We start from the raw sequence: 25458 nt of genomic DNA on the forward strand, positions 1-25458 counted from the left end.
CAAAACATATAGCAGCTTAATGTCTTTAAAAAAATGTAAAGTAAATACTATTATTTTTAAGTATAATATCTAGGGGTTTTTGTTTTTGTTTTAGTCAAAGCCACAGGGAGCCACTGGGGATGGGCAAAAAAAGCCCATATAAATATTGGCAATCTCTCTCTCTCTTTTTTTTTTTGGAAAACTGGCTTAAAAACAAAAAAAAGGAAAACAAAAATCGTCATCAAGAGAACTGCAGGCCTCACTTGCCTCAGTTAAGGTCAGAGTTCATGATTCAACAATTAGAAAGAGGCTGGGAAGGAATGGCATCCATGGAAGAGTTCCAAGAATAAAACCACAGAGGCTTGTCTCACATTTGCCAGAAGACATCTTGATGATGCTCAAGACTTTTTGAAATCAGTTTGTGCCCTGAAGCGCAAGCACACCTGGGTTAAATAGGTTAAATAAATCGGTTAAATAAAATGTTTTGAACTGATCTGATCAAAATCTGGACTTAAATCACGTTGAGATGCTCTGGAATTACTTCTTCGCAGCGCTGTATCATATCCGCAAACCCAAATGCAGTCACTCCAAACAGTTTATAGCATTTAAAAAGGAAACAGAGCATTATGATAAAAGATTACATCACATATTTACTCCCCTGTCCCTGTATTAGTTGCTGACATTGTTTACTGTAGTTGCTAATAAAAGGTTTCATTAGAGGGGAAAAAAACACTGGAGACTTTTTTTAAAGAAAGTTCTGTAACTGATAGAAGATTTTCTCTTAAACTGAATGCGTATTATATCAACAAGTATCTGGTCAAGGCCTGGAGAGCTGAGGTCCATGCGCAGAATTATTAATTATGAAAATGTTGATGGGTATAAACCAGAAGAAAGCTACACAGGGCCAGATAACCAACTTTTATTTGAACACTCTCCTCCTCCTCCTCCTCCCCCGCCCCCCTCCAGCCCCACCCGTTTCACACTCGTACAAGTCACTGTATGAAAACTTTACGCGCACTGAACCAACGCTGTGAACTGAAGCAAGAATGCGCGCAGGCTGTGCCTTGAAATCACAGTGAGAACCGGCACGCTTGTTGGTTTCCGGCTGTATAGTTTTTTTGTTTTTTTTGAACTTTTTGTTTGGGAAGTGATGACACTGGAGCTGTCGGCAGGACTATGAGCGACCACGACATCCTCGAGATGGAGTCCGACATGGAGGATCTGGGGGATATAGAGCTGGGCATGATAGATGAGGAAGTTGGTGAGAGAACATGGTCTTTTGCAACAGTTGTCTGCATGCTATTCCGGAGCGCGGACTCGGTCTGGGTTTTATCCTCGTGATGCTGTGGGTCCTTATCGAGACAGCTGTCGATATTCTTAGGCCACGTTATCTCCGGGAACTCATCTTTTGCTACTCTGTAGTGGAGAAATTATTACTATTGTAACTCCTTTAAACAAAGTCCCCTTTCTCTTATGTATTCTGCACTCCGGTATAGTTAAGATATTTACTTTTTACTCTATAATATGTAGTCCCAGTATGGCGCAAATACAGTGTTGCTCAAGGATAGATGACGGTGTGCAGTGTTACAGATTGATCAGGAATGGGCATGTGCAGAGAGACAATTGAGCACCAGTGGAGGTGTGGTGCACAATACAGCTTCGGACATCTCCAAGAACCTAAGATTACAAATGACTATAGTTTCTCGGTATTCCTAGATCTCCCTTGCTACCACACAGAAACACCTCTCAGCGAGCTTTTGTTCGGATTTTTCACATTCCTGACTCTGCAAACCGAAACCATAACTCCGCTGCTGAACAGAATGTCTCCTGGGCTCGTCTTCATCTCTGTACCCAGAGTAGATTCTGCTGCAGTGTTTCTGTGAAATCTATATCATGTCTGTCTCATCTAAAGTGACGCAGGCCTATCGATGACATGTTTTTTTTCTCTCCCTTTGTTCACTGATGTCTTAGATAATAGATCATAAGATAAGATCATAAAATAGATCATAAAGAGCATCTCACTGTAAAGGCACTCTATTCTAATGGAGGCTTCGTTTCATTAGAATCAATCAAATGTAAAATGGTCACACTGGCTGTGGTTGAGGTGGTGTCAGTCACTTTGGCTTCTTACCCAGCTTTCTTTTTTATGCTTCAGTAAGCATGAGGCTTGATCTCAATCCAGGCTTGACACAGTTGCTGAAGCTGCACTGGATGTACTGTATTTTACTGAACCAATTGAACGAAGATGAGAAAATCTGGTTTAAGTACTTTTCATGAAAACCAATAATTATTTATTTATTTTGCATGTAAAATATACAGCCACATTTGTGTCCTGACTTGCAATAGAGCTGGTGCTCAGTTCTTATCTGTTGTGAAACCTCCCCTGAGCTCAATGCAGAAAAGCAACTCCTGCCGTTTCGTAAGATACTTTTTTTTAACCATCTCCGGCCTTCAAAATTATTATTATGTACGCCTTAAGGTCACATACCTAGGCACCACAATGCTTCAAAAGCTGTTTTTTTTTCTTTTAAGGAATAATCCATTTTCCTCTCATTGTTACATGTGCCTTTTTTTTCTTTTTTCTTTTTTGTACATTGATGTGTCGGATGTACTCTAAGGAAGGAAGTAGCCTGCAACTGGGTTAGTGGTTTCTGACAAAATAAAAGATTTCAGTTGCATGCTTTTCAAATGACTCACACTTTCTGAATCAGTTATGGTTGCAGAGGTTCTGTAACAGCGTTTGTGTTCGGAGACTGACGATTTCAGATGAATGTGTGTCTGTCTAAACTGCTTAAAACCCGGGCTGTATGTTATGTCACTGCACTTTGTGGGATGACTGCAGTATAGAAGTCAGACCGTGAGCCTACTTGAAGACTTTCAAAGGAGAAATTGTTGATTTTAAGAGCAGTGTTTCTTCCTCATGCTCCCTCAGCATGTTACTATGGCCTGTGTTATGAAAACAACATCTGTCTCCAGTTAGTTTTCTTTTCCGCTTTATATGGAAACACTGCAAGACTTCCCATATTAGATTTTTAGGTCATCTGTTTTTTCGACATAAGGGACAAAAGATTTATGAGGCAAATGGGAGAGGCTGCAGTGTTATTTTTATTATGTATTTTCTTGTTTTGATGTAGTCTGTGGTGGGAAAGTATGTATGTTGAGCAGCTATTTTGTATCAGGGGATTTATAGAACAATTGTGGTGAGTAGGACGTTTTGTGCAAGCAATAAATCAGCGAGAGAGTGTGATGTTAAAGGAAGTGAAAAGCAGTCTGTGGTGCTTCAGTGAGCACTGCAGAGCTAGAGCATTAGCTATAACTCAGTGGAAAACAAAGGTTAAAGAAAAGCGGGTCAGTAGCCCTTAAGAATGCTGTAGACTGGTGGGGAATAAAAAGCTGGAATGAAATAGGGAATGAAGCTCAGTTGAGTCATTTTGTAGGCAAAACAAACAAGAGTTCACTGATTTAATTGAAAATGAACTTCAGTTATTTTCTACAGCATCTGAAAAAGTGGTTGGGTGGAGTATGTGAGCTGTTTCTGGGCTCTAAAGTGGGGAATGCCAGAAAAAACGTTCAAGAATAACTGCTCTTTCAGCCTACTGATGCATATTTCCATCAACAATAAGCTCCTATAAGTAGATACCTTCTTAATATAATATATGCGATCTTACCTTTTGCTTTGTTTACCTTAGTTGACTAAACCATTTGTACTGTAGGACCTTAACTCAGTGTAACTATAAGTTACTGTACTGTACTTAACTATACAGAACTGTTATAATCAGTAGTATATGCATAAACATATATGTACACCTATTAGAGAGCATAATTTACCTAGTTTATGGGCTAAACTGATATTTTAGACACATTTAGTTTAAAGGGCACAAATGCTTTTCCTTATTCTCTGGCACATTTTTGCTGTACTATGAGAGATAGTCACATTAAACATGGCTAAAAGTCTCACAAAATAAGGTCAGAATATGTGCATCCAGTCCCTATGAGTCAAAAGCTTAGGGCACACACTTTTATTCTGTTTTTTACGTTTGTTTAATTCTACTTTAAGGGGAATCCCCTCACACAGTCATGGCTGTCCCCACCCACCTGTTGGCCAAAGATAACTTAAAGGGACGCAAAATGGCCTGTTTCAGACACTGGAGTGACAGAGAGTTCGGATATAGAGATATATGAGGACCATTCTAAACTGTAAATCATAAAGCGCTACTCTGCAAAAGTTGTAAATGAGCATCAGCCCTTTCATAACAGGTTTATGACCATATGACAAAGCTGTAAAAGAACAGCGTTGTAACCGTTCTTTCAGTCCATATCTGTCATTGCCTTCACAGCTGCACCCTCCCATGATTTTATCTTGTGGAACTCCAATGAAATCAAAATCTCCTCACAGACATATGAACATCCGTGTCTGTTTTTATGTGCATGCCCCAGCAGGCGTACAGACACACTCATCCTCTCTGTTGTGGCTGACAAAGATATGTATTAGGACAAACATGAGATGCAGGTCAAACTGCAAATAAAAGACTAAAAGAGAAATAGTAGCAGCATAACTTCTGTGCTATAAATGCAACAGAAGTTAATACATTCTCTGTACAAATCTTTTCTGGAAAAAAAGCTACAATATAAAATCTATATAATCTGCTAGTAATGCATCTTCTGCAGTACTTAGTTTGCATCCACTTAATCATGGACATTTGGATGTTTGGCTGGACATGGATAATTTCAGGCTTTCAGTGAATTATCTGACTGGAATGATTTTACAGCATGCATAATGGCCTGTATTTAATGGCCTGTATTTGTATAGCGCTTTACTAGTCCCTAAGGACCCCAAAGCGCTTTACACACTCAGTCATCCACCCATTCACACACACATTCACACACTGGTGATGGCAAGCTACATTGTAGCCACAGCCACCCTGGGGCGCACTGACAGAGGCGAGGCTGCCAGACACTGGCACCACCGGACCCTCTGACCACCACCAGTAGGCAACATGGACCATGCATATTTAATGGCTTTAAAATAAACAAGAACTGGTTACACATGGTGAAAATTACACACATATATATATATATTTGACTACACTTCTTGGTATATTTGCTAGAATTCATTTAAAATTGTTGGTTTCATGGCATGTATCCAGCCTTTAAACATAGCCCACAAATTTTCAATAGGTTTGAGAGCTATGGAAAGCTTGATGTTAGCCCGCTTTATCCATTTCAAAAACAGGCTACTGTATTTGTTTGGCGTCATTATCCTGTTGGAACACCCAATTGTTTCAATAATCCAGCCACAGATTTGAGGTAAAGTTAAAGAATTTGGGGGTAGTCCTCCTTTTTCATTGTTCCATCCACTTTTTGTAATGCACCAGTACCGCTGGCAGCATAACAGCCCCCAGAGCATGTTCAGTGTTCTTAGGTTTGAAAGCCTCACCTTTACTCTTCCAAGCACACCTCTTGTCATTGCTGTCATGGCTATACAACTTTTCCCCTTCTGACCATAAAACCTTTCGCCAGGAGTAATCTGGTTTATGTGGGCAGGTGCAAATTTCAGTTGACCTTGTACCTCCTCTCAGTCAATGGCAATGCAAAACAGACTTTACTGTGGTTTTCCAGCAGTTTCCAGTTCAAAGCAGTGTTTCGCCTTGGTTTGTATGTTCTCCTGAAAATCCTAACTAGGGCTGCCACAAATGATTATTTTGATAGTCGACTAGTCACTGATTATTTTTGCGATTAGTCGACTAATCAGATCATGCATCCATTGGACGTAAAACGTACAGCTTATTGCACCAGCAGCATCTGCTCTTATATAACTATCATTAGCTTACAGCTTTAAGTGTTTAAGGTATGTGCTAACTAAAAATAAAGACAAGATGATAGTTTATTAAATTTTAATGAAATTTGCAGATTGTTTCGGTGAAGTTTAATAAACTCAGCCGTCTGCTCCTTGCTATCTAAAATATAACAGGACACCGGAGTATATTCTCGAGCATCTCACACTTCTGATAATCAGCTGTCTGCTTGACGTTTATTCAGCTGTGTAAAAACTATAACTTTAATCTCAGCCAAACAGATTTAATCAGGAACAAATAATATACTGAAAAAAGCCAAAAAATAACATTTTTAAGTTACCAAAGTGACTTATATATCATGTTTAACCTGAGTAGCGAAAGACGGCCGTGGGTTTGAAAACGATTTGCTGATGTTGTGCCAAAAACTGATTTCCGGTATTTGCCAAAAACTTGTTGGTCTATAATATGTAGGGCTGCCACAAACGATTATTTTGATAGTCGACTAGTCACCGATTATTTTTGCGATTAGTCGACTAATCAGAGCATGCATCCATTGGACGTAAAACGTACAGCTTATTGCACCAGCATGCATCTGCTCTTATATAACTATCATTAGCTTACAGCTTTAAGTGTTTAAGGTATGTGCTAACTAAAAATAAAGGCAAGATGATAGTTTATTAAATTTTAATTAAATTTGCAGATTTTTTCGGTGAAGTTTAATAAACTCCTTGCTATCTAAAATATAACAGGACACCGGAGTATATTCTCGAGCATCTCACACTTCTGATAATCAGTTGTCTGCTTGACGTTTATTCAGCTGTGTAAAAACTATAACTTTAATCTCAGCCAAACTGATTTACTCAGGAATAAATAAAATACTGAAAAAAGCCAAACAATAAAATTTTTAAGTTATCTAAGTGACTTATATATCATGTTTAACCTGAGTAGCGAAAGACAGCGGTGGGTTTGAAAACGATTTGCCCGGAGTCCAGGGTTCTCACCGGCTCTAGTGAGCTTTGCCCCCGGCTAGCTATCGAGCTGGGGAGTAACAGACTTCGGAGCGCTTTTCAAAATATGTGGTGTCTTGATAAACTGAGCAGATATTTGAGGTTTACACAGCTACATTCTCGCCTGAAAATATGTTAAACGTTTATTTTGTGACCCAGAAAGAATAATAATAGTAATATTAAAACTAAGTAGCTGCCGCCATTGTTGGAAACTGAGCTGGGCTGCGCTATGAATTCTGGGACAAAGCTACTTCTTCTTCTTCGGGGTTTAACGGCAGCTGGCATCCTTGTACATGCACTGCTGCCATCTTCTGTTTCAGTCCATTATTACACTCTTAAATCCTACCACTTATTCCTGCGTCTTTTGTGATCTTACAAAGCTTCAAACGACGCCTCGACTATTAAATCAGTTGTCGACGATTTTGATAGTCGACGTAATCGTGACTAGTCGACTAATCGTGGCAGCCCTAATAATATGTGAAACATATGTCAAATATATCCCTCATGAATTATATCAAGTCATCTTGAGCAACAAACATTTGGCGATTGTGGCTCAAGAGTTGGCAGTTTGTCTTGTAATCGGAAGGTTGCCGGTTCGAGCCCCGGCTCCGACAGTCTCGGTCGTTGTGTCCTTGGGCAAGACACTTCACCAGTTGCCTACTGGTGGTGGTCAGAGGGCCCGGTGGCGCCAGTGTCCGGCAGCCTCGCCTCTGTCAGTGCAAGCTGGGGCAGCTGTGGCTACAATGTAGCTTGCCATCACCAGTGTGTGAATGTGTGTGTGAATGGGTGGATGACTGAATGTAGTGTAAAGCGCTTTGGGGTCCTTAGGGACTAAGTAAAGCACTATACAAATACAGGCCATTTACCATTCCTGTAACAAGGTAGAAGCTGCAATCAGTTTTTGGCAGTGACTTTTATGTATCCTTTATTTATGCAGTTAAAAGAAATTCTTGTTTACTTTAAAAATGTCTCTTTTAAGAGTAATCTGGCCAAGAGGACAGTTGAAATTGCAACAAATGCAAAAATAGTTCTGTTAAGATATTTTAAGTGGACAAAAGGAAGGTGATTGATTATAATGTAAGTACAATAACACAGTTACAAAGATACTTGAGAAACAGGTAATTTTTTAATTTTATATATAACCCCTTTGTAATACCTGTTCCCCGAAGTTTATTTAGCAACATACGTAACAATATTACACATAAAAAACACACAGAAACATTGGAAATCACTTTTTGGCACAACACCGGGAGTCCGGTGTTCTCACCGGCTCTAGTGAGCCTTGAACCCCGGCTAGCTATCGAGCTGGTGAGTAACAAACGCCTCCGAAAACGTCGGAGCGCTTTTGAAAATATGTGGTGTCTTGATAAACTGAGCAGATATTTGAAGTTCACACAGCTACATTCTCGCCTGAAAATATGTTAAACGTTTATTTTGTGACCCAGAAAGAATAATAAGAGTAATATTAAAACTAACTAGCTGGAAACTGAGCAGGGCCGCGCTGGGCCGCGCTATGAATTCTGGGATAGGTTGGGCCACGAAGTATACACCCGACCCATCCTTCAAATCTGGGGAAATGAAGGGCGCATTTGCATGATCTTGGAATCTGCAATTAATTAGAAATGTCTTTCCAAAGTTGTGACAATTAGTGACAATGACAGTTTTCCTCCTTAGTGTCAAGACTAGCGAGTTAAACTCAGAGTGCAGGTTTATTGCTGGGAAAATTCTTCATAGAAATAACATCACCAAAGGAACTCAAATCACCAATACGGGACTAGACACTAAACTGGGCACTGAAACCTAAAACTAGAAAACCTGAGGAAACAAACCAGAACTAAGAGTGAGGAAATTTACAGGAAAATGAGGGTTGAAAACACAGCACGAAGTGAGGATTAGGAAACAGGAAGAAACACAGCTGGGACAAATCAGACATAATGAGACGAGGGAACGCAAAACTAGATACACTGGCATAGGAGACAGACTATCAAAATAAAACAGGAAATACACCATGTACGCACAGACACGTACTCAGAGACACAAGCTTAACACTACGATAAAACTGATACGGTACAGAGGGAACATAAGGACAGAAATGACTAGACAGGAGACGTGGGACCAGGACAGGCACAGACACACAGACTTGATACTGAACAGAGGGAACACGGAGTACAGGGACAGGAATGACATGAGACACGACCGACAGGGGAACAAGAGAATAAACACGAGGGCAGAATTAAACCGAAGAACTAGAAATCACAAAGCCAGAAGAACTAAAGATCTAGAAATACAAAACAGAAACGAAACCCCTAATAGTCATGAACCACGATGAAATCAAAAATGAAAAAACTAAATTCAAAACACTGGGTCACTGGCCCAGGACTGTGACACTTAGATTTTCAGAGTTCCTTCAATTTTGTTTTAAGTATTGGTCCAAGATTGCTGACAAAAACAAATTATTGTTGTGCTAGCAAAGAGAAACTACCATTTTGGGGTGGCTGTAGCTCGGGAGGTAGACGAGGTCATCCACTAATCGGTTGGTGCTTCAGTCTATGTGCCAAATATCCTTGGGCAAGATACTAACCCCAAGTTGCTCAATGATGCATCCATCGGAGTGTGAATGTTAGACAGAAAGCAATTAACCACTGTTTAAAGTGCTTATATGAATGATGAATCCTCATTCACCCAATCAGTCTATTTACCAGTTCTAGTCAATCACGATCACATAACCTCTGCCAAGTTATTAAAAGAGTGAAGCGCATTTATATATTTGAGTATCTGAATATTTGAGTCTGTATGTATAATTTTTACTCTGTGAGAAAATCCAAAAAAAACTCAAACTTGTGCACCACACTCTTGTTTTTAAAGATGAATGCTGTATCACCATTCCACTCTGGAGAAAGAACAAGCCAAAGAAATCATTAAAAGCCCCAAATTCCCTGATATTCATGCCCATGATAAGTTTATGCAAACCTCTGTCCAAAACTGCATGTCTGTTCTTTGTTCATTGTTGCATTTGCATTCCTATTTATATGCAATCTTCTTCTTCTTTCTTTTTTTTTTTTTTTTGCAGTATACCCAGAGGAGTTTTTACCAACTTATCACTCTATCAAAGAAGGAGGAAACGTAATTAAAGCACAAGAGGTGAGTCAACAGACAATGAAGTAACATTAAACCCCCAACATAATATTATGAGCTTTACTGAAACGTAGTGGGTCGGACTGTGTGGTGAGAGAGGGGGAGGGAGAGGAGAGCAGGGCGTTACAGTGTTTGTTGACCTACGTTACACGTTGAATAGGCAGGTCCAGGTCAGCGTTAACACTGTTTCTGCTGCGACTGTCTCCAAGCTGGACATTTACTTGTGATTATGTTCAACAAGTATGACATTATGGAGGAAGAGGAGTATGAGTTTCATCCTGTAGATTTACCCAGTGAGCCTTGTTTTTCCCCTCAGGTAGAGTTTAATGACAAACCAGACTCCCTGTTCTTCAATGATGGTGTAAGGAGGATTGACTTTGTCCTGGCGTATGAAGATGAGGACAAGAAGGAGTATGAGAAGAGGCATGTGTTCCAGAGACGCAAGGTAAGCTTGTTTTTCTTTTAACCTTATTGAGCATTTTAGTAAACCGCACCATGCTATTAAATCCAAAGGTACTGGGTGTACTGCAAACGGTGCGAAGTGGAGTAAATAGTGCATAGCAGAGAGATGACATTATAGTAATAAAAAGCTTAATTTGCATAGTTCTTTGTAAAACACGGTGGTTTCTGGTATGTATGTGGGAGCCTGGATATACGGGTCTTTATATCCCATTAATAAAATGATAAAATCAATTTTAAATTTCACTGGATGCTGGTGAAGGGAAGCAAGAATAGAGGTGACGTGTGAGTGCGGGCAAGCCTAGCTGTTATGTCAGTGTGATTACTGACCTTCAAGAAGCTGTCAGGGTGAAAAAGAATTGCAATGGAGGACATTTAAAGATATCCAACTGTTAATGGTAATGTTAAGGTTGTCATCGTCAACATAGTAACATATGAGATGCCTTTAAAGCTCTTAAGTAGATGGCCAGGAGAGTAGCAGATAGTTGGAGAGTTGGACCAAAGCGCTTCTAGTGAGAATATTTAGCTATTAATGATTTTTTAGCTATCAGAATATAATGAAAACCATTTAAGAAAAGTGATGCCAACCTAGTTCAACAACCTGTCATATAAGACCGGTGTGATCAGTGGTGTTAAAGGCTCGGGGACTGCAAACAGCCTGCTATGCCAGCATTCAGAATCGACAGAGAGTAGTTATGATGTTAGATTTAGAGTGTTAGTATTGACATTTGATCTCTGAGCGTCTATTCTTTTCACCAGTGACTCTCTGGTTCGATTCCCAATGGGTTTTATCTGAATGCCTTCATTTTAACTTTAAGATCTGACTGCACTTTATTTGTCCTAATGAGTTATATAACAACATTCTTCTAATAGAATAATCTAACATCATAACGTATACACAGAGTGCATGCATGCGAATGTATATAGCCAAAATTTTCTCAGTGTTTGATTTATTACTCATACAAATGGCAGAGTCTGTTTCTTATTTGTAAATGGAGTTTTTGTTTGCACTTGGATTAGTCTGTCAGTCTGTGGCTTCATATTATTCCCCTCTGTCTGTAAATATTAATTATCCAGGATATGAAGCATTAGATTCTGACTGTGAGGTGCTCCTGGCTATATTTCTTGAGAGAGCTAATGAAGAGCATCATTTTTTCAATTAGATGCTCAAAGTTCATCATCAGAACAGATCTGTTTGGTCATGAGTAATTTTTAATTTATGTTTTTAGATTTTGTGGTGCAAAAATGTTAAACCGCCACAAAACAAAGTCAGTTGGTTTGTAACTGAAGAAAAGGAAAAATAGAAAGAAAGAAGACCAACTCTTCCTGGTCTGGTTTCTGTTATTAGTATTAGACTGAAGTATGAACTGGCATATCCAGGCTTGTTTGTCCTCTTTCACAACAGGTTTACAGTCAGGTGTGTATATAATGTAAAGCTTGGAAATGAATATGTTGTTGTTAGAAAAGAAGTGCCACATGTTTTCCACTTGATTGAGATGAGAGCTGTGAATAAATACAGGCAGTGGGTGTAGACAGCTGCAACCCTGCTCCACGTCCGTAAAAGCTGATCAGGCAGTTTTACTGAGTTCCGTGGAAAAGATTTGCCTATAAAGTTACTGGAAGTATCACAGTCCTGGGCTTTGGACTCAGTTTGCGGACTTCTGATTTCCTCTCTATTCATTAATGTTACGTTTGTTTCTTAGTTTGACTGTTTATTCTTGATTGATTCGTTCCTGAATATCTTGAGTCTTAGTTCTGTGTTTCCGTTAATGCTGATTTAGTGTTTAGTGATTTAGTTACTATTCTGCTTTAGGTTGTTTGCTTTGGTCTCGAGGGTTTTTTTTTAGCCTTTCCCTTCTGTGTCAGGTTCAGATGTCAGGGTCATTGTCTCTGTGTTTAGTTGCTTCCTCTTTCATTTTGATAGTCTTGTCACTTGCACTTTATGTTTAGTTATACTTCCCTTGTTTCCACTTGCTACATTACTAGTTGTATTTATTGTCTCCCTTTAACATTTGTCTAGTCATCCCTCTAGCTCTGTAGCAGCTTACTGGGAGCTTTCCTGTTTGGAATCTGTAGCATCCCTTGATATCTTCCCTATTTTGATCCCTTGTTTAGCACATGACAGGAAATCAAATTTCCTAAGTCTGTTAGAACTGAGGAAACATTATGTTCATAAAAAATCCAGCAAGCGGAGAGTCTCTAGAAGTCACTCGATTAACTTTGTTGTTCCAGAGCATAACTTTGGTCAAACACAGGTTGCTTAACCTTATTCTGCTCTGACTGCTGGGAAGGCGTGGTTCTTTCACATGTTGTTGGTTAAATGGAATTATTATGATTGTCTATATACATGGCATGCAATTGTGGTATTTCCTGTTTCTCAATGAGTAATCTTTCTGCTAACAAAGTTAGCAGTAATAAAGACTGAAGCTATTTTTAGCTTTGCTTCGTTAACAGTTCCTTGAAAGTAACAATGAGGTGCTGAATGTGACAATTTAGCGATCTCAAATTATTCACCAAATGAACACACCGAAGACAGAGCGCAGTTCCTGCACCAGGAGAGCAACATGATGCAGTATTACAGTATTATATCGAGTTTTTAGTACATCTTTTTGAATAATAAATACATAAATCAAGTCAACTAAAGGGGCCATGAAAGTATCTGCTGTATCCAGCGATTAATTTGCATTTGATATTTATTTTTTTATTGTCTTATTCTTTAGAGACGGCGAGAATTCTTTGAGGCCAACCTGATGAAGATGGGCATGGAGTTGGAGGCCACACAGTCTGTAAGTGGATGTCCTTGCCTGGAAGTTACTGTTTCTGTCCCCGTATATCTTACTTTAACTGAATTCTCTCTTTGTTTGCAGGTTTTAGATGAAAAACTCATGTTTTTGAAAGTTCACATGCCATGGGATGTGCTGTGCACCTATGCCGAGGTCCTGCATATCAAGCTTCCCATACAGCCCAACGACATGCCGGCCCACCCCTCCCCGTTGCGCTTTTTCTCCTGCATCACCAAGCACTTCTATCCCAATGAGAAACTGATCAGTAAGGAGTCCGAGTTCTTCACCGCCCCCTTTGAGAAGGATCGACAAGATCTCTTCTGTATCAAGGACAAAGATCTCTTCTTCACTCCATCGATGAGGAGCAGGATGGTAGGTTGTTCCATGTAGCTGCCATAAGTTCAGGCTGCCTGCAACTCTCCCTACACATAAATATGTCAATGGATTTATGGATTTCATGTTAAAATCATTAAAGTCAGGGTTCATAGACAACCTTAAAATGCCTTAATTTTTAAAGGAACTATATTTGATATAATAGTCATCTTAAAACTTAACTTAACTTAACTTTTTCCATGAATTTGTATTTAAGTCTTATGTACAACATATTACGTATACTTTCACAAATCGCACATTAAAATAGTGGAGAAAAAGTTAGCAGGACTGGAAAATACAAGTTTGGACCAAGAACAAAAGCTTTTATGCTCCTAGGTGAATGATTTAGAAATGGTTTGCTGTCATAACAATTTATTTTGAAGTGGTATGTAAGGAAACAGGCGTAAGAGACTCTGGAGAGGTGGAGGTATGCACCGGATACAAGGGATCAGTAGAGCCAAGACTGAATGCATGTGCGACTGAGAAAGAGACGGGTGGAAATGTTAAAGTTTAAAGAGTGCAGATATTAAATGTACATGAATTTAAATACCTGGGTTCAAGCATCCAAGGCAACAGGCAGTGCACAAGGCAAGTGAAGAAGAGTGTCAGGGGTGATTTGTGATAGAAGCACAGCAGCAAGAGTGAAAAGGAAGATTTACAAGATGATATGATGTATGGTTTGAAGACTATGGCACTTCCAAAAATACAGGAGGTGGAGCTGGAGGTAACAGAGTTAAAGATGTTCAGATTTTCATTGGAGTGACCAGAATGGTCAGGATTAGAAATGAGTATGTCAAATAGACAACTCAGGTTGAACAGTTTGGAGACAAAACTAGAGAGGAAGGTGGTTTCTGCATTTGGAGGGATAGTGGACACATTGTTCAAAGTTGAAGATGGAGCTGGGAGGCAGGAGGAAAAGAGCAAGACCATAGAGAAGAAGGACATGCAGAGGGTTTGTGTGACAGAGGAGGATGTTGGAGTAGAGGTGGAGGAAAGTGATCTGCTCTGGTTAAACTGAATTTATATTGCACCAAATCACAACAGCAGTTGCCTCAGGGCACTTTATATTGTAAGGTAAAGACCCTACAATAATACAGAGAAACCCCAACAATCAGATGACCTCCTTTGAGCAAGCACTTGACGACAGTGGGAATGAAAAACTCCCTTTTAACAGGAAGAAACCTCCAGGCTCAAGGAGGTGGAGTCATCTGCTGGTTGGGGGTTAGAGGAGGGAGAAAAGACAAAAGACACACACTGTGGAAGAGAGCCAGAGATATACAATAACTAATGATTAAATGCAAAGAGGTCAGAGACGCAGGGTGCTCTGTCGAATCCAGTTTTTTTTCCCAACTGCAGTACGGAAAGAACTGCATGCAATTGGACAATTTCCTCATTAGTTTATTTTTCCAAAGTGATGATTCCAAACCTAGAACACTTGAGACACTCATTTAAATAAAATAACAAATATCCGTTGTTAGAAATTATATAATTATCTTATAGTTTTTTATTTGATTTGAAAAAGTCAAGAACTCCTTTTAGATTGACAGAGATGGTGTTGTCTATGAAGAAAAAAATCACTGACAAACTGAATGTATTATAAAATAGTAGAATGATAACTTTTTGACTCTTTTTCTTTTCTTAGGCGTATTACATCCTGAGCCGAGCCCCCTATGACATACGAGGAAACATAAAGAAGTTTGGCATCACCAAACTGCTGGACAGTGGAGTTTACAAAGCGGCCTATCCCATCCACGATGTAAGCCATAATATTTTCTGCTTTATTTTGCATACTGCGTATTGTCTTGTTTAGCCAAGCTGTACTATGTTATGTTAATGGCTTCACTGCTCGTCATGTCAGTGTCAGTTCAATGTCAAGTCCCAAGAACCAGAGTGTCCCAATGAAAGATACCTGCTCTATGAAGAATGGGCTCATCCCAAAAACTTCTACAAGATCCAACCGCTGGACCTCATACGGTAAATCTTTTTTCTGTGCATAAAAAATTGTCTTCTCTGTTTGTTCAAGAAAAATTAGTAGTAATTATTAATAACTCTAATTATTTTTATCGACAGGAACTACTACGGGGAGAAGATTGGCATCTACTTTGCCTGGTTGGGTTTCTACACGAGAATGCTCACTTGGGCTGCTGTTGTTGGGATCGGCTGTTTCATCTACGGGTACTATACCCGGGACACCAGCACCTGGAGGTACTACAAACAATTTATTTCTGTTTAATTATTTTAAATATATATAAAAAATGCTCTTTAATGGTCTGTCTTTGTCAATGGAAAATTGTACTTAGTAGTCAGTATAATCTGTGTGTTTCTCTTCTCTGAGTCTTTACTGAAGAAGTGTTTTAGAGTATATTTCTTAACAGTCTTGTGTCTTTGAAATGCTGCAGCAAAGAAGTGTGCGACCCTGATATTGGGGGAAAAATAGTCATGTGTCCACAGTGTGACACGTGCCAATACTGGACATTAAACAGCACCTGTAACACTTCGAAAGTGAGTTCTGTTTCATTGTATTTGAATGCATCTTTACCTGTCTTTAATGTTGCTCAGTATACTTTGCAGCACAGCGCTCACCTCACAGTAGGTAGCACTGTTGCCAGATTTGCATAGTGAAATGTGTGGCTGCTGTTTTACTTTGTAACACAGCTGCAGCTGCCATTGGAATTTTATCTCTTTCTCTCTCTTTTTAGAATCTTTGCATATTTGATAACTTTGGAACGTTAGTGTTTGCAGTTTTCATGTCAGTCTGGGGTAAGTTTGATACAGTTTCTACCAGATTTTATCTTCTGTTATTATCTTTGCTTTAGCATCATCTTTGGTATTATTAATAGAACACCCTATTTATATTGCGCTTCCTTCTCTTATAACTGCCTGGCTTGTTGTTTCCTGTGTTTGTTTCGCTTTGTGCAGTGACTTTGTTTCTAGAGTTCTGGAAGCGCTACCAGGCAGAGCTGGAGTACGAGTGGGACACTGTGGAGTTCTTGGAACAGGAAGAGCCACCTCGCCCAGAATATGAAGCCAAATGTATCTATGAGAGGAAAAACCCCATTACAGGGGTAAATCCCACATACTTTTTCTCCAGCTAATCTCAGCTTGAGTTTTGATTTTCTCCATTTACATTGCATCAGTGAGTTTCACCTCTTCAAATATTGTTACTGAGGTTCATAATTTCATTTTATTTATGTCTGCTATTTAGGTGAAGGAAAAGGTGCCATACACAGCCTGTGGACGATGTGTCCGTGTGTCGATAGGAATGACAACAGTCATTTTCTGGGTGAGTCATGAATTAAATGTCTTTTTTGTGTCTATTTTGGAAACACTTTTTTTTTTTTTTACAAAGAAGAAGAAATACACAACAGGAATAGTGAGAACAATACATAAACTCCTTTTAAGGTATACCCTTCTTTTAATTTTATTATTTTACATAACAGCATGGAAAGAAAAACGTCTAATCCCTAGAAGGCCTTAAAATGATTATTATTTATTTAACAGAAAGTAAGCCAAACAAAGAAACAGTATTTGAAAAACTATGTACAACCTTATTGTTTCTATAGGAATTAAGAGGTTAAATATATAGCCAGGTGCTGCTAGTCAAATGCATTATTAACTGCTCATTAGCAAGTGTTACGTTCTTTGTCTAGACGTGTATTGAACGCAACAAGAAATTGGCCCACTCCCGCTCCACCAAAGCAGGAACCCAAACAATAGTATCTTCTAAAATGCTAAGCAGCCATTTATTTGCTTCAGCAGTGAACAGTGCCAAAAATAACAAACAAAACTCCCTAATGGTCCCTACGCTTTCCTACACAAAATGAAAACCAAACAAAAGACAACTCACTTACCTAACTTTCTACATGAAAAACAGGAGAAAACTTAATCAACAAAAATGGCTTCTCACGCCTACTAGGCTGCTGCAGTGAACAATATATACAAGGTGAACAAAATACTCAATTGCTACTTTACAAATCTATTTACAGCTATTTACAAAACTAAGATACCAACACCAGACACATACACACACACGGTTATACTTGCAAATCACTGGGCACAGACACTATCAAAAAAACGAATCAAAAGCTCATGCTATTTGTTGGATGGTGGAGGCTAGTAGAGAGGGCCAGGTGGCTGTCATCTGGTAGCTAAATACTGGAGGTGATTAGCCAATTATCCAATCCAAGGACAGGAAAACACTCCACCCAACTACTCAGCAGGCACGCCCAGGTGTCCAACTCCTAAAAGAGAAAAGGGGAAAAAACCCACAGCCATCCTCTGGTGGGAGGAGTCACGCATAAAACAAAACACTGACAACATTGGATCATAACACAAGTGAGAGCGCTACTATAAAAGTAAAAGCCAAAGAAAAGACAAAGGAGTATGGCTTGTTTGGGAAGGTTGCCTGGAGAAAGTATCTTCTTCCTAAGAAGAACATGGCAGCACAGCTTAGGTTTGCAAAGTTGTATCTGTACAAACCACATGATTTCTGTAACGATCCCTTTTGTAAAGATGAGACTACAGTGGAGATGTTTGGCTATTATCCACAAGATAATTGTTTGGAGAAAACCAAACACAGCATCTCAACACAAACACCCCATACCAACTGTGAAGCATGGCGGTGGATGGGTGATGATTTGGGCTTGTTTTGCAACCACAGGACCAAAGAATCAAGGTGTCACAATGTCCCAGACCTCATTGAAATGCGGTGGTGGGAGTTGAACAGAACTGTAAACAAGCAAATGTCCATAAATCTCAATGAAATGAAGCAATGTTGTAAAGAAGAGCAGGCCAAAATTCTTCCACAGTGCTGTGAGACACTAATAAAGTCACAAAGAAAAAAATGAATTATTGTAGTGAAAGTTTGTTCTACAAGCCAATTTTATTTATATAGTGCCAAATCACAACAACAGTCGCCTCAAGGCGCTTTATATTGTACAGTAGTTCGTACAATACTAGATTCAGAGAAAACCCAACAATGATATGACCCCCTATGAGCAAGCACTTTGGCGACAGTGGGAAGGAAAAACTCCCTTTTAACAGGAAGAAACCTCCGGCAGAACCAGGCTCAGGGAGGGGCGGGGCCATCTGCTGCGACCGGTTGGGGTGAGAGAAGGAAAACAGGATAAAGACATGCTGTGGAAGAGAGACAGAGGTTAATAACAGATATGATTCAATGCAGAGAGGTCTATTAACACATAGTGAGTGAGAAAGGTGACTGGAAAGGAAAAACTCAATGCATCATGGGAATCCCCAGCAGCCTACGTCTATTGCAGCATAACTAAGGGAGGATTCAGGGTCACCTGGTCCAGCCCTAACTATATGCTTTACCAAAAAGGAAAGTTTTAAGGCTAATCTTGAAAGTAGAGATAGTGTCTGTCTCCCGAATCCAAACTGGAAGCTGGTTCCACAGAAGAGGGGCCTGAAAACTGAAGGCTCTCCCTCCCATTCTACTTTTAAATACTCTAGGAACAACAAGTAAGCCTGCAGTGCGAGAGCGAAGTGTTCTAATAGGGTGATATGGTACTACAAGGTCATTAAGATAAGATGGGGCCTGATTATTTAAGACCTTGTATGTGAGGAGCAGGATTTTGAATTCAATTCTGGATTTAACAGGAAGCCAATGAAGGGAAGCCAAAACAGGAGAAATATGCTCTCTCTTTCTAGTCCCTGTCAGGACTCTTGCTGCAGCAAGATATGTACGGAACTATTTCACTTACTACTTCCTTTTTACAATAATTATATACTATTATTTATATAATGTGGTTTCAGTTCACAAAAAAACAAATTTTGCTTTAAAATAAAATGTCCATTTTAACCAATGTAATATTCAGCAGGAAGTATTGATCTATAAAAGTAGTTAGGGTACATGGAACAGTTTCCTCTTTGACTCCACATGTTTTCAAGCATCCTGTTATTCCAGCTGTCTTTCTTCACATCTCAGAAAGAATTTGTAATAATTTTGTTTTGTTTATTTATTTATTTTTACTGATTTTGTCCTTTAGATAATGTTGATCCTGGCATCTGTTGTGGCCATCACTGTATACCGCCTGGCTGTCTTCTTTACTTTTTCTCGTGAACTGAGGAATACAAACTTGACAATTGCTGAGCCAATAAAGGAGTATGTGACACCTCAGATGGCCACTTCTGTCACAGCATCACTGATTAGCTTTGTTGTAATCATGATCCTCAATATTCTATATGAGCGGGTCGCCATCTGGATCACAGACTTCGGTGAGTTAAACATCCGACTGTACTCTCTTTCCTCAATGGAAAATAACCTAATCCAGTCTTTTCATATCCGACACAATAACAGAGCTTCCACGAACCAAGACGGACTATGAGAACAGCTTGACTCTGAAGATGTTCCTCTTTCAATTTGTCAATTATTACTCCTCGTGTTTCTACATCGCCTTTGCAAAGGGGAAAGCAGTTGGCTATCCAGGAAAGCCTGTTTATCTTTTGGGAAAATACAGAAATGAGGAGGTACTATTAGTCCATAAAGTTTTTACATAGCCAAGTAAATAGCTAGATATCCATGGCTCTCAATGTGTGTCTTCGATTTGCAGTGTGATCCGGGTGGTTGTTTGATTGAGCTGACGACTCAGCTGGCAATCATCATGGGTGGAAAAGCCATCTGGAACAACATCCAGGAGGTCTTGATACCGTAAGGACTCGGAATCTAGGACCTGTTTTTGTTGAGATTAGGTTGAACGCTAACTAGCCATCTTTTAAAAAACTGTCCTTTTACTGTATACATTTGCTTGAAAAGTTAAGGGACCCTCGAACTTTTCAATTAAATCCCATCCATTTGAGCTGATGTGGTCTATATGTCAACTACATTTTTATCTGTTACGTATTTTAAGCTTGAACTAAAACGTCAACCATTTGGACAGCTGCCAAACCTCTAATGAAGAGAAAATTGCTAACTGGCATGAGCATCTCTTTCAATTTAGACAAAGGGATGTCTTTTCAAAGGTCGTGACTTCACAGAAAGATTTAGCTCAATAAACACGATATGTCGCTTACAACAGTGTTCAAATCGACTAGATAAATAGGCAACGATACTTACTTACTGTTACTTTACGCCATCTGTTTCATCCTTTCAAGGTGGTTGAAGAATTTAATTTATCGCCACTGCGTCCACGTGACATCGGAGAAAGTGATTCCTCGCTGGGAGCAGGACTACCAGCTCCAACCCAGCTCAAAACTAGGACTGTTCTATGAATACCTTGAGATGGGTGAGATGGCAATACATTATTGGCACTTTGTCTGTTATATTTGCAGCTGCTGTTGTTGATAACAGAACCTGAATATACAGAATAATCGATTATGTTATTAATACCTGGTGCACTGGGAAACCTCTTGTTCCTTACAGCCATCCAGTTTGGCTTTGTGACCCTGTTTGTGGCCTCCTTCCCTCTGGCTCCGGCCCTGGCGCTGCTCAACAATATAATAGAAATTCGGGTTGATGCTTGGAAAATCACCACTCAGTTTCGCCGTGATGTGCCAGAGAAGGCACAGCACATAGGAGCCTGGCAGCCCATTCTTCAAGGCATCACTATCCTGGCTGTGGTAACAAATGTAAGCTGATAATTACACCCAGACGCTAGTTTTTTTTAACTCATTTTACAGGCGATTACAATCTCAGCCCTTCGGTTTAGTTAACTACTATAACTGTACCACAGTTATTATCTGCAGCCCAAAATGACTATATGTTTGTCAAAAAACAAGAAAAATGTTGTGCAAAAAGAAAAGTCTCACATTTTAACTTTTACAACCAGTTTTCTGCTTTTTCTGCATTAACTTTGTGCCCTGATGTTTGTCTGTTTCAACAGGCCATGATCATTGCTTTCACGTCGGACATGATCCCACGGCTGGTCTACTACTGGTCTTTCTCAGTGTACCCCTACGGAAATAATACTGAAAACACCATGAAGGGCTACATCAACAGCTCGCTGTCGGTATTCAGTACCAACGATTTTCACCCAGTTGATGATGAATATATCCACACGCCTCCCAACCTAACCACTTGCAGGTACAAAGACTGAATCATCATTTTCATTTAAAATTAGCTTCCACACTTTCTAGACAGTGCGAGGTGGACTGGAAGGGCAAGGGCTTAAACTTTTTGTTTGTTAGTCCATTTTGACATAAGAACATCACACAGCAGATTTGATCAACTCCACTATGAAGGTGCATTATAGGATTTAGATCTGGTAACTGTGGAGGCCATTTGAGTACAGTGAATTTATTGTCATTTTTAGGCTTGAGATTGCTTGAGCTTTGTGACATGGTTAGTTATGATGAGAAGAGACCGCAGCAACAATATTTGGGTAAGATGTAACATTTAAATGACGCTCAGTGTCCCAAGAAGATATTTCCCACATCATTACACCACCAGCACCCTAAACTGACCAAAAGGCAGGATGGAGCAATACCTTCATGTTGTTTACGCTCAGTTCTAATCGTACCCTCCAAATGGAGACTCATCAGACCAGGAAATGTTTTTCCAATATCGTGAGTTTCTAAAGCAGTCTGACTCGTCACCTCTGACATCAAAGGTGTCTTTTTCCCCAGAGACCTCCAGCTCACTGGATATTTTATTTTCTTCACACCATCTTCTAAACTAGCTAGAAATGGTTGTGTGGGGAAATCCCAGTAGATCAGCAGTTTCTGATCATCCCATTGGGCACCAAAAACCTTTTACACTCAAAGCCACTTAAATTACCTTTCTTCTCCATCCTGGTGTTCACTTTGAACTTCAGCAGGGCATTTTGATATTGTGTATATGCCTAAATACAGTAAGTCACTGCCAGGTTATTGGCTGATAAGATATTTACCTTAATTAGGAGTTGAAAAATATGTACTTAATGAAGTGGCCAGTGAGCGTATTTGAATGTATGTAACTTGGGGAAAAAAAAGGTTCCAATTAAGTGAGTTGACTGTGAGTTTTTATTTAACCTTCGTTAGATCATATATGCATAAACATGCAGAAACCTATACACGCATATGTGTTTATGTTTAAGTGCAAGTAAATAGCAAACAGTCCCTGCAAGTATGTGCAAGACAACCTGTTTTAATCACAGTTATAAGATTTACTGAAAAGAAGTTTTATCTGTAGCCTTGAAAAATGCAAGGAGAATGACTAAGCTGAGGGAGGGAGTAAAGACTAAGCACAAGAGAGGAATGCAGACCAAAGCTATTTTGGTATTAGGCATGGGGGCAGGGCTTGGTTTCAGCAGGGCAAAGACAGAGTCCAGATCAGAGCCGAGGAATGGACCGAGTAATGCTGGAGGTTGACGAGACGGGCTTTAGTAGCGTGTGAACACAAATGAGCTTCAAAACATTCCAGAAACGACTGAAAAACTGTTGAGCTCGAACCAAAGAGTGGAGAAGGATGAAGAGCAGCTGTGGCCTGACTTATACTCCTAAAATCAAGCACAGACAAATTATATTCTGCAGTCATAAAAAAAGATTAAAGCTGAGAAATACAGAAACAAATGTGTGGCAAATCAGTGCGGGTTTGAAGAAAACTACTGAAAACTTTTCTCTTACAGGTATCGAGATTATCGGTTTCCCCCCGGGCACCGAAAACAGTACGAATACAACATGTTCTACTGGCATGTGATCGCTGCCAAAATGGCTTTTATAATTGTTGTGGAGGTGAGTAGAAACTAAATAAATAGAAACCGATCACGTCAGAAAAGGATAATTTAAGAACATGCCAATGGAGGTGTTCACTTCTTTTTTTGTGTGTGTGTGTGTGTGTGTGTGTGTGTGTGTGTGTGTGTGTGTGTGTGTGTGTGTGTGTGTGTGTGTGTGTGTGTGTGTTCGCAGCACATCGTTTATTTTACCAAGTTCATCCTGGCCTACATAATCCCCGACGTCCCGTATGCTGTTAAAGAACAAATCAAACGGGAAAAATACCTGACCCAGGTGATCCTCCACGAGACCAACCTGAAGCTGGTGTCCAAACGTTTAAAGGCAACTGAAACTGAAACTGAAAGCTGAGCATTTACAAAAGAGGGACTTGGAGGTGGATGAAAACGGATGGGACACGAAAGCAGAACCTTTTAAGTGTGTCACAAGAAGAGTGTTCTTTCTCTGTATTCAATTCAGTTTTATTTATACAGCACCAAATCACAACAACAGTCACCTCAAGGGGCTTTATATTGTAATGTAGACCCTACAATAATATTATGATTACCAAGTTAATAAAGCATGAACTGCCTGACAGGAAACACCATCCTTGAGGAACTGCAGGACGGCGAACGGAAAAACCAGAAAAACCACTGATGTGTAGTCTTCCCTAACCACTATTTTCTTGCCCTGGACTGCCTTGATGTGTTTGCTGGTGAAAACGCACTTTAAGAGTCTTGTTTTTCTAGTGAAATAAATTTAGCTGTCCCTTCAAATATAAAGATAACAGCACAGGTGGAAAAGGCTGCAGCAGAATGCCGAATATGAACTTTTGGCTCAAGAAATGTGAATTGTAATCTTTTTTTTTTTTTTTTATTACAAAAAACCACAAATCCGTCTTGATGTTAAAGACCAAAACACAAATACTAAAATCAAGAAAAAAGTAACATTTAGCACATTGGTGATTTTTTTTTTTTTAAATTTTAAATTAAATGACATGGTGTATGTTTTATGCATTGACTTTTGCAACTGGATTTATTCAAAAGGGGGGAAAGGCAGGTAAGGACATCAAATCAGTGCTTTCAACTGTGAATCGTTTGGTTTTTTCCCCCTTCTTTCAGCTCTTTCACATATTTTTCTTGGCTGTTACAGAGATGACCTTTCAAGTCATAGCAAAGGATACATTAATTTTAAGCATTTTTTTTAGTTATGCTATTCTTTTTGCTTGTTTTGGGTATATCAGGCTAGAGCAGTTCTCACTTTAGCATCTCACTCTGTCCACCTTCCTCCACATGGGTGTGCACAGCTTTCACACACATTTAATAATCACCAATATTGCAAAATACAGATTTGCACCACTTTTGAATGCAGTGTTGGTATTTGCTTTTGTCACCTCTGTTAAAGAACTCACAATGTTGCACGGCATAAATGTGCAGGAGATTGTCCCCTTTAAACTTTACATGTGTTTATTTTGTGAGGTGGGGGTTCTAGTAAGGAGAATAATCAACAAGTTTTGTATAGAAAAAAATATGTTGAAGTGGAGAAAACATAATATATCCTATGAAAAAACTTTGGTGAATATAAGTCTTGTGTATGACCACTGCACTTCATTTTTTATTCTGAAATGAATGTTCAGGCCTTTTTATGTTATCCCGTGTCAGTCATGAAAGTACCTCTTTTAATCCACTTTGTCCTGAATGTAAGTATAATCACCAGTAACAGTATCATATATCAATATCTTTATTGTCTTGTTGTTTTATACGGTCATTAAATTGTTTTTATATATATCTATAAAAAGCATATTTCGTGTCTTAAGTCATACATTTCATTTAGCCCTCAACTCTGATACGGATACAAGTGTAGTGCTCACATTAGTAAAATTAAGCACGGCCATTATACTGAGATGAGGGGGGTGCACCTTTAAATCACAACAGAAAGGCAAATCAAAGACTCAGTGATACTTAGCAGAAACGCCTCACAGCACTGTCTAAATTATCCTTAATTTTAATGGTCACCTGACCAAATAAACTCTATAACCAGCAGGGATGTCAAACATAAGGCCAGGGGGCTTGACCTGGCCTGCAAAGACAATCCAGCCTACTAGACGGCTTTGGAAAATGTTAAGAATTTTTACTACTTTTTCATTTAAGTTTTACAGTTTCCCCTACTGATAAATGGCTCCCACGTGGCAATTCGTATTACACCAAATTAAGTAACTGATAAACAAATGACAGAAAAGTTCCCATTTTCACTACCTGCTATGGAAATTGTGTTAGCAATGGGTCC

At 39.3% G+C, this 25458-nt stretch overlaps 1 protein-coding gene across 1 annotated transcript; it reads left to right on the forward strand.

Moving 5' to 3' along the window:
• The first annotated feature begins 963 nt into the window (after positions 1 to 963).
• On the forward strand, positions 964 to 25234 carry ano6 (anoctamin 6). Its single transcript, XM_084910285.1, has 20 exons — positions 964 to 1240; positions 9852 to 9922; positions 10233 to 10361; positions 13096 to 13161; positions 13243 to 13530; positions 15173 to 15286; positions 15389 to 15504; positions 15601 to 15735; positions 15930 to 16032; positions 16230 to 16290; positions 16450 to 16595; positions 16736 to 16813; positions 19536 to 19764; positions 19847 to 20016; positions 20100 to 20197; positions 20641 to 20771; positions 20909 to 21114; positions 21369 to 21568; positions 23091 to 23196; positions 23371 to 25234. Exons 1-20 carry the CDS (start codon positions 1156 to 1158, stop codon positions 23542 to 23544), a joined length of 2706 nt encoding a protein of 901 aa, XP_084766411.1. The 5' UTR covers positions 964 to 1155; the 3' UTR covers positions 23545 to 25234.
• The last annotated feature ends 224 nt before the right edge of the window (positions 25235 to 25458 follow it).

Source organism: Perissodus microlepis, chromosome 17 (assembly GCF_051167445.1).
Source record: "Perissodus microlepis isolate ML-2025 ecotype Zambia chromosome 17, ASM5116744v1, whole genome shotgun sequence".
NCBI lineage: Eukaryota > Metazoa > Chordata > Actinopteri > Cichliformes > Cichlidae > Perissodus > Perissodus microlepis.